This window comes from Stigmatopora argus, chromosome 11 (genome assembly GCF_051989625.1).
Source record: "Stigmatopora argus isolate UIUO_Sarg chromosome 11, RoL_Sarg_1.0, whole genome shotgun sequence".
Classification (NCBI taxonomy): Eukaryota; Metazoa; Chordata; class Actinopteri; order Syngnathiformes; family Syngnathidae; genus Stigmatopora; species Stigmatopora argus.
Window position 1 is genome coordinate 3,909,035 of NC_135397.1, and position 16,189 is coordinate 3,925,223.

A 16,189-nucleotide genomic window follows, 5' to 3' on the forward strand; every position below is an offset into this window, starting at 1 on the left:
TAAATTGGCAATACAAAAATGAACTCTTTTTGGAAGGATCCTTCACCCCAAAATTAGGAGAAAATGCAACTGAACAATGGCAATCTCTTAAAATAGATTTTTTGGGGGGCTTTGGATTAGATTTATAAAGCAACTATTTGCCTTCCCATGCATTTCTTGTGCAATATTTGAAAAATGGACCCCCCTCCCCACATTATTTGTGTTGAATGTTGCTGAGTGTAAAACGTCCGCTGTCATAATGAAATTATAACCGATAGTAAGATCTTGAAATATGTCGTTCAACAGCGCGCAGTCAAGCTTGCTAACTGCATCATGTTTTTATGTGAAGGTCAATCATATAATCGTTAAATGGTAATATTAGGCTAAAAGGTCCAGCCTGTCAGCCAGCTCATAAATTTTGCCCTTGGCTTTTACATACACACAGATAGCTTGACCAATATGCATCTCTCACAGGAAACAAAAAAACAAAAAACAATGGGAATTTACGGGACACTGTTCTGGTGTGCTTAAGTGCCTTGAATTGAAATTTAGTATTCAACCTGACTAAGTACTGTAGACTAGCTAAGACTTACTTCCTAGGGGTGTTCTGATGACATATTTTCGCATGTGAGTCAGAGTCACCTGAGTCTGAGAATCTCGCCACTTTGGAAATGCATTTTAGAGCTGGAAAAAGTATATTCAAATCATTTTTTCTGGGTGTCTCATCGCTGCCAACCTCCCAGTCAAAATGGATTTAATGTCTTTCACTATCAATGGCATCTTAAACAATGTTTAAAAACCCGATTTTTTTTTTTACCCAATTCCGATCGTCGAAAAATGACATCATTAGGCCCAATTTACCATCACATAATCCCATCAGGAATATCCCTATTACTTACCTTTTACACACGTGACCTCCTGAACTTCAACTTCTGCTTATTCATTCAACCTAAAGTACACAATGTGATTGAAAAAAATAACTCATACCAAAAAATACAATTAACATATCATGTTTATTTAGTTTATTCTAATTGTGTAGTGTACTGTATATCTCCACGTAGCAGAAGACTATCGCAACACACCCCGGAGTCCGAACGGGCGTGAGTAATGGATTTATTCGCATACGGTGTGTGAAACCCGCTCCGCTTAATCTCCGTGCCTGGTGTTTGCCCTCAGAGGAGTTGGGTGACCTTGTTCCCACTCGCGCTGATATACCACCCTTGATTAAATACGGGACACAGTTCTAAACGTTTAATATTAAACTATTTAGCTCCCAATTAAATTCACGGTGAGGAAATTGGATCATAAACTCTTTTAGGCATCGTTAGCGGCCATTAGATGGGATAATGGCGTGGCAATCAAAATCTGCTGCAAAAAAATAAATAAAATAAAACAACTTCCAAAGTCTTTTCGTGACTTTGTTGTTTTTGGATCTTTTCCAAGCTGATTAAGCTCAGATTGATTGATTTACAGTTGTAATTAGCTTTCTCGGGCTCCGACGCGGAGTAATCATAGATTTGCTTGCTTGTTATAAACTATTAATTGGTTTCATTAACACAATCACTTAATTGAATAACAATTAGCAACCTTGGCTGTGCAACCCCCGCTTTGTGTTTCCTCAGCAATGCTAATGAAAGCAGCTTTTCTTTTCTTTTTTTCTTTTTTATATCTGATTACGATTTGGAGTGTTGGACTATGTAATGACGAGTATGATATTGGGCTTGTTAGTTGATTGAGGAGGGGATCACTGAGGCGTTCAGATGGCATTGAGCGAGCGCATTGTGTTAAACAGGTAGGCACCATATGCCGCCGTAATCAGCTGCCGGAATCACATTTGCTAGTAAAATTGTCTTCCTATAAAAGCGCCTAGTAAAACAACACGGCCTAATTCAATTTCACTTTGGGTTTAAAGTGAACAGCTGCCCGTTTGTTGGATTGTTGAACATTCTCGCAAAGGCGCCGCCGATGGACAATGACAAAGTTTTAACGCTTTGACTGCCATTCACGAGTAGGTCGGATTTTTTTAATCTGACCGTCAAAGCGAATGACGGCGTAGACCAGGGGTGGGGAATCTACGGCTCGGGAGCCACATATGGCTCTTTGGATGGGTGCATATGGCTCTCTGCTAACCTATGGGAACTGCTGGTGAGAAAGTGCAGGAATAGTTGGTATTATGGCATTGATGGCTTTATCCTCATTAAGGTTGCGGAGGGTGCTGGAGCCTATCCCAGCTGACTCCGTGCCAGAGGTGGGGAACACCCTGAATCAGTGGCCAGCCGATCGCAGGGCACGAGGAAACGGATGACCAATCATAGCTAAGGGCAATTTAGAGTGTCCAATCAGCCCAGCATGCATGTTTTTGGAATGTGGGAGGAAACCGGAGTACCCGGAGAAAACCCACATAGGCCCTGGGAGAACATGCAAACTCCACACAGGTGGACCGACCTGGATTCGAACCCAGGACCCCAGAGCTGATGACAGGCTGCCGCTGGTCAGCTTTTTGTGATTTGACTCTTGGCTGCTCGGGGAAAAAAGTGACGTGTCATAACCAATCAAAGCATTTAGCTCACCTATGTCAAAGTGGCGGCCCAGGGGCCAAATCTGGCCCGCTGCATCCTTTTGTGTGGCCCGGGAAAGTAAATCATGAGTGCTGACTTTCTGTTTTAGGATCAAATTGAAATGAAGAGTATAGTTGTATATTAAATTTCCTGATTTTCCCCCTTTTAAATCAGTAATTGTAATTTTTAATCATTTTTTTCTGCTTTTAGTTCAAAAATCATTTTGTAAAATCTAAAAATATATAAAAAAGCTAAAATAAACATTGTTTTAGATCTATAAAAAAACTGAATATTCAGGGTTTTTAATCGAGTTCTTCTAATCCATTTATATAAAAAATCTAAATATTATATCTAAAATCCGGCCCACGTGAAATCAAGTTGACATTAAAGCGGCCCGCGAACCAACCCGAGTCTGACACCCCTGATCAATCCAAATATCTATGGATACCTGTAGCTCTTTTATCCGTCCAAGTCTCTTCTTTTTTGCGTCCCACGGACACATCTGTGGCACGCCAAATCAAAAAGGAGGAAAACAAATCTTTCATTGTTCAAATAGTTGACCAAACCTACATTTTGTTTTTAAAATGCCAGCGCAAACTGCTTTTCATCAAGTTTTCCGCCATGAAATAAAGACAGGGGGGTGGACGAGCTGTCCACTCCACTTTCAAGAAGACGAGAGCAGCCACATTGCCGTGACAGCTCATATTGTGCGTTCGTTTGCGCGTGTTGACGAGAGGCGAAGAAGGTGCGTGTTCGCCAAAGAGAAAAAGAGAGGAAACGCTCGCCGCGCCGTGTGTGAGTGTCAGTGTTACAGTGACAGCTTGTATTCTTGGTGATTAATGATGTGCCGTGTGACTTGATAAGTGCTTCGGAGGACCGACGCTTGTTTCAATTAGACCTTGTGAAGGTCGCGACGCTGTGCCGGCCTCTCATTATCATATCCATAATCAATCCGCATTATCATAGGGTGGCGTGCAATGGGTGTGCGCCATACCTAAGTCGCACACGCACGAGCATGGAGGCATCTAATCACATATCAAAACACAATGACATGGTCTCTCATTCAAGAGCGTGCACACGCCAACGCCAACGCGCACGCACGCACTCACGCACTGACGCGGCCTTCCCTCCAAGTTGATTTGAATCATAACAGTGGCTGCCGGGAAGGATTAAAAGTGTGTATCGGAGAATTAGACGGCGTTGATGGTGCTGGCATTTCACATCCCCTCTGCAGACACAAATGCCAAAGCATCATTCTGTCTATCCCTCCTTCACTCTTGGATAATACCATACACACACACACACACACTAACGCACACACACACACACAGACATGCACTTATTCAAGACCCTGGGGCTTTTTTAATAGAGGCGAAGCAGTTCGTATGGTTTTACCCATCTAATGAGAACAGATTGAGTGGTATTTACACTTCATGGGCTGTTCTAGCCACCTACACGTTCTTCATCCTCGCGTTTCTGCTCAAAAGAGAAATTTGGAGAGGAACGGGAGTTTGCTTGAAATAGCGGCGCGAGGCAATTCGCTTTGCGTTCCTGAAAATTACTTCTCATGGGAGCCTGACCAGTTTATTTGTTCATTCATTTTCTCAAAGGGTTATTACCAAAAGGGTCGTGGGGGTGCTAGAGCCTATTCCCGCTAACTACGGGCACTAGGCGGCCAATCGCGAGGCACAAAGAGACAAAGAACAAGCGTTCTCATTCATACCTGGGGCAATTTAGAGTGTTCAACTGTTCATGTTTTGGGGATTTTCCTGAGAAAAGCCACACAAGCCTGAACATGCAAAATGCTCACATTAAGGACTGACCTGGGATTGAACCCACGACCCCAGAACTGCGAGGCCCAAGCACTAACAACTCGACCGCCGGTTGAGTTTATTCTTCATATAAGTTCACTTGCTGTGTGCCATTGACGATACTAGGCGTCCAATCCATGGTGACTGGCAGTGGGAGGGGCACAATAATGGAATTCAGTGATACGTTAAAAAACCTTTGTAATTTTGGACACAATAACAGAAAATTTACTGTCTTGAAATGTGTATGTTTTATGCTTTTGACCTTTTTTTATTATTTTCTTTCATTTGGGTATGTGATTTTGGCAAGGCAACTTTTAGCCCAGGAGTGATAAATAGTTAGAAAATGAGAAGGAGTAATGTAGAGTTCACTCCAAGACAATGCGACCTTTTCAGCACGCTGTTTGCGAAATACTGATTACAGCATGCAATTTCTTGAATGCACCTTCTCATTAAGGGTCATGCGTGCACTGGAGTCGATCACAGGTGTCTTTGGGGACCTTTTGGAATGAAGCCGCTACTTGTTGCTAGTCAAACACAAAGCTCATATGGAATAACAACTCTTTTAATGGGCATTACAATTTACTCTTGGTTCACTTTTGTCATTAAGTGGAACTGGAAATAAAACTTGCGCCGACATAAACTGAAGGTGAAAATGTAAACATACGATTTGTAATTCACAACTGAGTCAAATATGGTCTCACAAGACAAACTACTGACTGATTCTGACTTTATATTATTATATGTTTTTGATGTCTATATTTATTCATTTGGATTTTTTCCACCAAATTCTGACTTTATTCTCAATTCTCCAACTCCATGGACCTCCTGGGCATTCTTTTTTAAATCTAATAAACCCGACTTCAAATCTAACAGTTATAAACATACTTTTTGGGAATAACAGCTCATGTTTTTGATTGATGTTGGTCATACCACAGTCAGGAGAGCCATAATTTGTCTGCAGAAGGTCCCCACCTTGTGGACTTCCTGTGTGTGGCTCCAGTTTTTTTTACCTAGGTCTACAATGTCTTATGTGTCTTATGTCTGTCTTGCTACTGCAACCAAAAAAAATCCCGAATACGGGATTAAATAAAGTTCTAATCTAATCTAAAAAAATAAAAAAATAGTTTGTGTGAACAGTTTGACAAGCACTACGCTGCACTGCGCGATTTGGGAATGAGCAAAACACGAGCTAATCTCAAAATCGTACGATATTTGCGCGCTAATCAGCGCATTGTTTGATTCGAGGGGATCTTAACGACAATAGCTGCTGCGCAAATTAAACCCGTGACCTTCCTGTTGTGAGACGCAGCCATTTCCCCACCGGGGGCGTCCCGACGGCTGGCACGGGAAAAAAAAATCGCAATAAAAGGTGAACCCGCGATAGCTCGACGGGCGCGATCGACAATTGACCTATAGATGAGATCGTCGGCTGGTGCGACGGGAGGTTAAACGTCACGTTTAAGGTGGGAATGTACTAATCAGCGCTGATGGCTGGGCGCGCATCTCCTACAGATGGAGAGCGAGAGTCGTGACATTTCTATTTGGCAAAGAAAAGGCCAGACTCAGCAGGAGTTATCAAAGGCAAAAAGTAAAAAGTTGGGAGTTCGCTATCTGCGCACGCACCCCACTTCCCCCTGGAGATACTCATGTTAAGCATAATTAAGCAGATTTGATTAGCATCAAGCCTGGCTTCCTCTCTTGACTTTTAATGAATGTAAATCTACCATCTACATCCTAAAGATTAATTTCTGCCAATTAAAAAACACAAGAAGGCTTATTGGAGAGGGGTGGGGCGAGGGGGTCGTCGGAGGGAGGGCTGGGGGGAGGTAAAAAAAATAAGAACGTTGGAGTCCTTTTGCGTTGGGAGTACAGTAGGAGTTTTATCCTCTTCTCCCCCCCAGTTGTCGTATGGCGGGATGGTCTCTGGAGATGTGCGAGATCATTATCAGCACAATGTTCCGTGAAAGCCACTTTGAAAGGACTGCCAGCGCCGTATGTAAATGACAGCCAATGTGTGTGCGTGCAAGTGCGTGCGTGAGCGGAGGAACAGGTAAAAGGGTCAATTTGTCATGACAAGGTTATTGCTGACTGATTACGAGCTTTGGATGTCTTTGAACTCCCCTTTATTTGCCACCTTTTTATTGCTTTTGAGCTCAAATGGGAAATAGGGTTGAAATTCATTCATGTCTGCCATAGTGGGATTTTGAGTTGCTCAACATGGGCATTGGGAGTCCATTTTTGGTTTTTAGGGTGGGTTTTTAGCAATAATTAATGAATAGTTGAATTCAGTTGTATGTTTTTTTTATTTTTAATGTTTCAACAGGAAAAGCAACTTGTCTCATTGGTAAAGTTGGATGTATCCCAAACTTTGGTGGCTAAAATAGTATTGAGAAGTTGGTAAATTACTATTTGCAATTTAGAGAAGAAAGGGTTAGTATAGAACAGATGTGTCAAAGTGGCGGCCCGGGGGCCAAATCTAGCCTGCCGCATCATTTTGTGTGGCCCGGGAAAGTAAATCATGAGTGCCGACTTTCTGTTTTAAGATCAAATTAAAATGAAGAGTATAGATGTATATTAAATTTCCTGATTTTCCCCCTTTTAAATCGATAATTGTAATTTTTAATCCATTTTTCTGTGTTTTTAGTTCAAAAATCATTTAGTAAAATCTAAAAAAATATATAAAAAAAACTAAAATAAACATTGTTTTAAATCTATAAAAAACTGAATATTCAGGGATTTTAATCCAGTTCTTTTAATCCATTTATAAAAAAAATATCTAAATATTATATCTAAAATGGTCCGGCCCACATGAAATCAGGTTGACGTTAACGCGGTCCGCGAACCAACCCGAGTCTGACACCCCTGGTATAGAAAGTATACATTTTGTGTGCAAAATAAGAAAAAGTGAGTATAACAAGCGCTGTACATGCAAACCATAACCACATTTCAACATGGGTGTGTATTGTGAGAGATTTTCAGTGGGGGACAAAAAACAATAAGCGACTACAAATAAGGAATTTTCTGTTCTTTTATTTATGGCAGTCATACTACATAGTAACAGGCAGAACAACAAAATGCCAGAAGGTCCATTTTTATTTGTTATGGTAGAGCAAGATGTTTTGTAACATAAAAGATGTTCACCAGTGATTGGACATTGTGATTTCCCAGTGTGGGAACTGAATCTAATTAAATGAAATTGAATTAATTTTTTGGGGGCAGCGTGCAGGCGTTCCTAATCGTCTGTAACAAAGAAGTTGTGTGTATTTTTCACTAAAGATAAGGTCTCCTAAGGAATGTGGGCGTTCAAAAATAACTATTTGCTTCTATTTTTAAAGTATAAAGCAAAGTTTGCCAAATGTTAGAGGGAGATGAGAGTGACGCTGCCTCAAAGGTATTAATCTGTGCAGTAATAAGAAAGGCTTTGCTTGCTACAGTTCGACTCGTCATCCCGAATTATTTGTATTAGGCTTTCATAAATAGGCTTATGTGAAGTTTCTGTAGGCTAATCTCCCAACTCTCCCCCCTTGTCCCCTCTCTCCCCCATCTCCTCCCCTCCTCTCTCTCTCCCTCAGTGTGTGAGAGAATATGTCCAGACTCCTCCTCTTTATGATAATGTGACAGGAGCATCTCCTTGTGAGACAAGCCTGCCTCCATTCCCAATCAAGTATGTGATCTCTTTTCACCCTCCAATCGGCTCTCTTTTTACGATCCCTTCCTCTCAACATTCGCTCCATCGCCTCCCGTGAATGATTCAAGCGTCCAAAGTTACTTTGGTTGACTTCAAAGTTTACTTTTTTTTCTTTTGCACTTTGCTTTGCTTTGGCTTCCACCGGTTCTCTAAGTCGCCCGAGCCACCAGCATGGCAACACCCGTCGCTCCGGCTCTTCTCCCCGTGGCTCCGCTCGGCCACCATCACCACCACCTCCATCATCATCAGCACCCGGCGGCGAGTTCCGCGTCCCCGGCAGCTCACTCGCCGCCACCTGCGGCCACTTCGGCGACTTCCTCCTCCTCCCCTGCTCCTCCGGCGGCGCGGCCGGCGCTCCTCCACCATTTCCGGGCGGATCTCTTGCTCGCGAACGGGGGCACGCAGTTGAAGAGCGCAGTGGGTTTGATCCCCGTGTCCGGCGGAGCCAACAAGCCGGTGTACGCCACCCCGTCCCCGGTGGAGAGCACCCCGCAGAACAACGAGTGCCGACTGGTCGAGGTGAAGGGAGCCAAGCTGGCGTCGTTCACCGTCAAAGACACGGAGCTGATTTGCCTTCCGCAGGCCTTTGACGTGTTCCTCAAGCACCTGGTCGGTGGACTCCACACCGTCTACACCAAACTGAAGCGACTGGACATCACGCCGGTGGTGTGTAACGTGGAGCAGGTCCGCGTGCTCCGGGGACTCGGGGCCATTCAGCCCGGCGTCAACCGATGCAAGCTCATCTCCAGGCAGGACTTCGAAACGCTCTACAGCGACTGTACCAACGCGAGGTAAGCCGGGTGCGAGGGGGGGTTCGGGGCGGGCGTGATCCTTATTGAGACCCCATGAAGGGGGATTTAGGATGAAATAAATATTTGTTTGTTTGTCCTGATGACCGCAGGTCAAGACAGTTACGGAAAATCCTAGGTACCGTAAATGCATCACTGTTTTCACCATACTTTACTGCAATACAGCATTCCCCCGCCCATTCGCAATGTTGATAAACAACCTTATTTTCTGAAAATTTATTTTCTTTTTACAATGATCTCAGTTTCCATTGCTAAACTACCACATCACCGAATAGAAACAAAACACATAGTGTATACTGTGCAATCCTCCAACAAATCAAGACACCAAGAATAACAATGTTGACCAATTGGGCAGATTGACCATTTTTCATTTTATGCAAATGAATGTTGTAAATGATACAACCATGTGTCCCTGCATGTTCACAGTTTGGCATTTGCAAATTCACCGATTCACATTTGTTTAGGGAACTTCTCAGCATTTGAAATATACTTGTACTGCGACAACTTGGGTCTTTCCAAATGTTTGGAGGTAACACTTTCTAGTGTATTTATGGTTTCCAAGACTAATATCCATATCAACACTTTTATGGGTGTGTGAATTGGTGGTGAAGCAAAGCCCATACAGTAATTCTGCACTTGCAGTATCGGGGAAAAATAGATTTTTCTTAAATATGCCTTTTAAACAGCAAAACCAGATCATCTCAACATTTCTGCTCATTTTTCATAGAGCTATAGAGTAAACTGACATATAGTACTCTCGCATCCTCCTCTCAATCCCCTGGCAATTTATTTCCTGAGTGCCAAATCTGGGCCAATCTAGACGAACACAAGCTATTATTCTGTGGTATTCATAGCAACAGGTTAGTTGTACACCATCTAGTGGAAGAGCAATTTGACGGTTTCTCTTCCATTGTGGTACGCCGTTGTCATCGATAGGAAACATTTTAATTCAAAGATTTGCCGCAGCGAACCTGATGATGTCTCACTTGAATAATCACTGATTTCATTAGAGAAAACCTCATGTCGATTCCTGGATGTCAGTCAAGTCTAGTCTGTGGTTATGAAATCATAGGTGCCATAATCATCACCGTCTTCCCCAGCACAGTCCATTCCAAATTGAGTGTTACTTCTGATGCCAAATTGATCTCCTAATAGCCCAGCATATGTCATCTGCAAGCGGGGGGAACCAGTTAACTTTTGCTTTTTTGACTTGCCACTTTTAATTTCTTGCTCTGTTGCTAATCATAATTTTAACGCATGATAAGAGCGCTGATGGCGGAGATAATGGACTCGAGTAATCCTCACCGAGAAAAAAAAAACATAAGCAAACTTTGTGGCACTATCATAGGCTCTGATCTGTCGCTCTCTCTGACACACACGCAGCGTTTGACGTATATACACAAGCGGGCGTACGCTCGCCAAATCTGACACTGTCATTCTTAGAAATTGATTCTTCACAGAAATTAATTAATTTTCATTTGGCCCCAAGCGGCAGCTCAAATCAGGACAAGCTCACTCTGTGATCCCTTCACTCTCCGTCTCTTCCTCCCTTAATAACTCACTGTCTTATCACATCAACACTCTTTAGCCCAGAGCCTCGGAACAGAGAAGATGATTAAATGAATTCTACGTATTAATGACCAGATTATGCAAATGAGCGGCGTTTTTATGCGCCGCTCTAGCGGTGACCAACACTTGTGGGTCCTCCATCCAATATTCCGCAGAGATGTCGGGATCAAGGGGGCTAAATTGGTCGGGATTTGTGGCTTCCCGGCGCCGACCGCATGCTCATAACGGCGCAAATTTGCCAGCAGAAGTTTGTGGATTAAACCCCCCGGTTTGGGGAATTGGTATTGTTTGGCAGTTAATCCTCGCTTCCCAGCACGTGAATGATCCAATTGACACCTGCCGCTAAATGCAGATGAGGACGTGTCAACACGGAGGGGGATTGCAAAACCTTTATCAGCCCAACTGTAAATCAACAGTCAATTAGTTTATAACTAATTGAAATGCAATCAGAAATATTAGATGTAAGCGTTTACTGATTAAGGGCGGGGCAAAATATCAATATCGTCATGTCACATTCTGTCCCATGGAATAGTTGTAACCAACCTGCGTCCATTATTGATGTCGTTAACACTTTCAATGTGACTGGGAAAGATTTTCTATTATTGTATTAAATGTAATGTATATTATATAAATGATATATAGATTAGAAATCGAAAATATAAAGGATAAACAGAAAAAAGAAGAAAACTTATTAAGGCATAACCACAAAGACACCTCAACTCGATAAGGGGTGTGGCTTAGTGATTGACATCGGGTCTTTGAGACAGTTTGATGAGATGAACTTGGGTGTCTTTGAAGGTATTTACATTTGAGGGCTTTTACACCAATGGCTGAAAATGTTTTTATTTGCTCACGTGACAGTAACAAAATCCAAATTGTGATCATCTATTAGTGCTAAGATTGTTTTTCACAAAGTAGTCTACAATGTTTTTTACTGCATTACATCATATTACCAGAGACAATGACCCTCTTGTAGTTAAATCAATATTGAAATCAGCACTTTTATGAACTTTTGACGCAGTGAGAATTTTTAACCTTTTTAACCGCATTAGTCTGCAAGTGTACCTAATGTTACGGCCCATTTCATTATTTAATGTGACTCGGTAAGTTGAGTACAAACTGGAATACGCATTAAAGGCAAAGCAATTACTTTAAACTCCCATTTCAGGTTTCGCCACCCACACTTGAGACCCTGCAGCTAAAATAAAAAAAGAAAAAAAAGACAAGACAAAATCCAGATCAGTCTTAGAGCGTCTTTGGGGGATTTCTTCCATGTCAGGTGTTAATGGGAACGCTGTTCTACGCACGGCAGAAAAGTGCACAGCCTCCACCGCGTCTCAATTATCCACACAACACCCTAACAGTCTTAAGTTAATGAGATCTGAGGAGATCACTTGTTCCGAGTCTTCAAACGACTTTGTGAAGCCTTATTTGTGCTCTTGTGTCAACTTCCTGCTGCGGTGGTGTGAATCTGCGAGGAAAAACAACAAGGCCCCAAAAAAAAGAAGAAAAAAAAAGCATTCCAAGAAGCTCTCATTCACTACGGGTTACTGATTAAGACACGCTGTCACTTATTATGTGTCCAATCGGCGTGCTTGCAGAAAATGCTGGGACAAACAACAGCTTGCTCTGCTTTCTTTAAGCACTAATGACAGAGCAAGTAAACATTGATTTTAGACTTTCAAATGAAAGCATTTAAAGGAGCGGTCACGGAAGTGTCCTGTTTATCCATCTTTGTCCCTCGCTTTCACCCCTGCTGTGCATGTACACACACATACACACACACACGCGCGCACACAAGCACAAATAGTAGCTCAACCATGAAAAAGACCCAACTTTTAACACTGCCGAAGCCTAGTTATAATTCATGTAAAGGTGAAACAACAGACACAAACACACACGCACGCACACACACAGTCACGGATGCGTGTTTGCTTGGCCTCGCTCGCTAAATGACATTAGTTCCACCGAGGGAACATGGCGGTGTAGGAGGCAACCCGATCCTCTGTCCTTTTCTTTCTCCGGCACAAAGGAACAGTTTCATTCTCTATTAGAAGCACACATTAGGTCAAGCTGTGTGTGTGTGTATGTGTGTGTGTGTGTTGTCTATGTACGCTGGGACATAAAAGAAGTGTAATGTGACAAACTGGAGCTCTTGTTACTATTAAAAAAAGAGCATGTGTGTCATAGACAACGCACGGTTTCGACTTTTAGACGCACAATGACTTGAAACTTAAAGCGGAGGACCAGTTGGGGCAAATTGCACAACTTTTCTTCTCCTTCATGTCACCTCTGTCCCATGGAGACGGTCGGTGGAAAGTGAACACACCCCTATGAAAAATAGCCTTGTGTTGTGGTGTTGTTTTTGGCCCAAATATCCATTGGTGTGTTAATATTGAGTTGTTCTCTTTGGGGTAGTCGGTTAAGTCGAGGCTATCATAGTTGTTTACAGCCAATTTCAGCTTATAGAAGAGTCGGAAATGTTGAATTCTTTCCTTAAAAAACTGTCCTGCTTAGTTGCTTAGACATCGAAAATGATGAGCATGAGTGTCTTTTCATGCGGATACAGTTTTAATCTTCAATTTCTACAAGACATTTAAACATCCAAACCACATGTCGTTGGTAGTCCCGTTAAGTCGCCAATATTGAAAAATCATTATCATGTCGTATGGGTTAATGTGCCACATGGGATTTTAGTGTGAGAGTTTAAACTTGTGTTGTTTATTCCAAAAATAGAGGGTTTGTGGAGAACAGTCGTTTTTATTTCTTACTCAATAAGCACACAGTTACTATTCTACTCACGGTCCACACGGTTACTATTCATACTTCCAAAAATAGTTAAGATTCTTTCCAGGAATAAAATCTATTGGTTTTATGTTGCTCACCATGGCGGTACTTGGAGACTTTCTTTCCTGAAGTAGATGGTGTAAAAAGTGAGGGTGTTACTGAGTAGATTCGAACTGGCTCAACTTTCAGTAAGTTCACGGACGTGGTGTGAGAAAGTTTGTCAATTTTTTAGGCAACTGGCCCTTTAAGCGGCTGACCGCAGATGGACTGGTGCTGAAACAGAATCAGCACTTTGTAACCATGTTTCCAGTGTGTGCGTGTGTGTGTGTGTGTGTGTCTTTGAAGCGGGTCATTTATAAGAGAGCCAAATGTGAAGCAGGTGGAGAATAAACATGAGACCGAAGAATCTGTTATGATGATAAATGATAAATGAGATGAGGCGGCCTGCAGAGTGCAACAAAAAACGCTCTTTGTGTGCCTGTGTGCGGGAAGCCAGCCAAGCCGATGTGCGTGTGTTTCCATGTGAGTGTGTACACTTGTCGTTCGGGCTTTGTTTGACTCAACCCTTGACATCCAGCCTTTTATTGTGGGGACATTTGTCTTTGTGGGGGACATTTTGGCTGATCCAAATGGGGAAAAATGCTAGGATGAGCTCCTTTCACCCCATTAGACTTGTGTGTATCTGTGTGTGAGTCTGTGTGTGTGTGTGTGCACGCGAATGTCTGAAGGTGGACTCTTCAAAGCCGAGCCCCATTGCTATATCATAACTCACTGTCAAAATGTGCTCCATTAGAGTGAGGGGTCTCGGAAAGGGGTGTGGGGATGGGCTTTGGGAACTTTGCGTCTGTGTGTGTGTTTTTGGGTGCTGTGTTTAGTTCAACTTTAACCCTCGTGTGCTTTTGATGTTGTATCGAGATGAAAAGGGTGACATGAGGGACCTGCACGTCTTCTTCTCCGACAGGCCGTAATGGAATGAGTATGTATGGAATTGGTGGTAAATGTGCGGCCCGCGGGCCGGAAATGGCCCGCAACGGGTTCTGATCCAGCCCGCGGGGTTGTTCTGCCTGACGGGCACTTTGTAGCTCATTCATACTCTGTGTGAGTGTTTAAATTGGAAATCATTTTTTTCACCGCAATCCAGATGTTTGTGAGTTGTGTGGTCAAGTACCCTAAAATGAAAATACGAAGTGAGGCAAAACTCATTGCCTGCTATTGAAAATGATGTGCTATTGATTTAAGCTGGCTCATCTTTCAGTGACATTCATTCGTCCCTCCTAGTCACAATAGATTGGACATCTAGCGCTGTCAATGGCCGCAAGTAAGTTAACTTTTGGGACAAAAATAAACAGGAGTTGACATTAATGTGGTCCGCAAAGCAAACCGAGTGTGACATCCGCGCTACCCTCGCACTCGCACACAAAGCTTTGACATCGACTTGACCCTGGAATGCAGGAGAGGAATGCAAGGCGGTCGGTATCAGTCTCAGAAATCGGATTCTTTGCCCTGATCAAACGTCCTGCGTCTCTGTGTGTGTGTGTGTGTGTGTGTGTTGTCCTTCCTGCTCTTCTCATGACATCATTCTTCAGGCCTCCCTAATAACAAGCGTGCATCTACCATTTTTTTTGCAGTTCTCGATCCGTCTTTGTTTTAAGAGCCCGACCACGACGATGAATCTCACTCGCTCCCCCGTCACACGGCGGCGGCTACGATGATGGCGATAGTTATGATTTATCAAAGCCGGCCGTGATGGCGAATACAAACGCGGCGTGATGAACACAGATTGAAAAGATGGGGGTCACGGGAGCCGTAAACGTTCGGCTAATGTATTCTAAACAAAATCTCGTTGGTGCTAGTTCCGTCTTTTCGACCAGATTCCAAGTTTCTATGTGAAAGGAAGGCGTTACCTGGCCCTTCTGCACTTGATTAAAGAAGCCCTTCCGGCCACTATAAGAGGAAATGGTGTAAACACACACACACACACACACACACACACACACACACACACACACGTATTTGGACATGCAGCTGTTGGCTATCAGCACCTCCCGTCAGCCTGTAGCCGTTTCACTGTTTTGACTCTCACACTTCCTTTTCTTTCATGACATTTCTCCCTCTGTGTTTTTGGCCTGATCTGTCATCTTTGTTATGTTTCGTTTCGCTTCCACCTGCGTTTAGCCCCAGCTGCCATTTTTGGCGTTTCACGTAACACGCAGGTATAACACACACACAAACACACTCGAAGGCAAAACTCAATGTACTGTAATGCCTTTCCCAACAAAAATGTGCGCACGTGTGTGTGTGCATGTGGCCGGCGCTGGCATGAGGGAGGACGTCTGGGTGAGATTTTAATTAAAGTTTGAGACAAAGAGGTCATAAGCCATACACCCCTCCTCTGTGCACACCTTAAACACACACGCATATACACACAATGCACTGTTTTCTCCTCCCCTCGGCCCCCCCTCCTCCCCCCTCTCATTCCATCCCCTCAGCTTGATGACTTTTCCATGAAAGGCTTTTTCATTAATCCTACCTCAGGGAACCCGGCGCTCTTCAACCTCGCACACGTACACATCGCACACATTCGCACCAGCGACGGCACACACGTAGACCTCCCTCTGCGGGTCACTTTGATGTATCAACACACTCGAAGACTAAACACGAAATTAGGTTCCGATTCTTTTCTTTTTTTTCTTTTTTCTGAGGGGGTCGTCTCGTCCATTCGGTCCCACTTGTGAAGGCGTAAAGGTGCGCCGAGCCGTCGGCGTGCGCAGGCCATTAATTAGTGTGTGCAAATAAACAGTTGTGAGGGAAAGGGAAGCGGCTGCAGTAAAAAAGAAAAAAACACACTGCTGAGTTCTTATTTCCCTCCATTGGTGTTTTTGGCCTTTCATTTGAAGTGTGTGTTATCAATTGAAGGTGCTTTAGCTTCCAAGTAGCCCCCTAAAAATATGTATCCTGCTTTTGTGCTGCACAGTATGTCACTTGATT

At 43.3% G+C, this 16,189-nt stretch overlaps 1 protein-coding gene across 1 annotated transcript in view; it reads left to right on the forward strand.

Moving 5' to 3' along the window:
- dachc (dachshund c) overlaps window positions 1–16,189 on the forward strand; it is a 37,544-nt gene that overhangs the window by 2,241 nt on the left and 19,114 nt on the right. Inside the window, exon 3 of the mRNA XM_077613592.1 lies at window positions 7,921–8,827. Coding sequence (XP_077469718.1) covers window positions 8,208–8,827 — 620 coding nt within the window. The 5' untranslated portion in view covers window positions 7,921–8,207. The remainder of the gene's footprint in view (window positions 1–7,920; window positions 8,828–16,189) is intronic.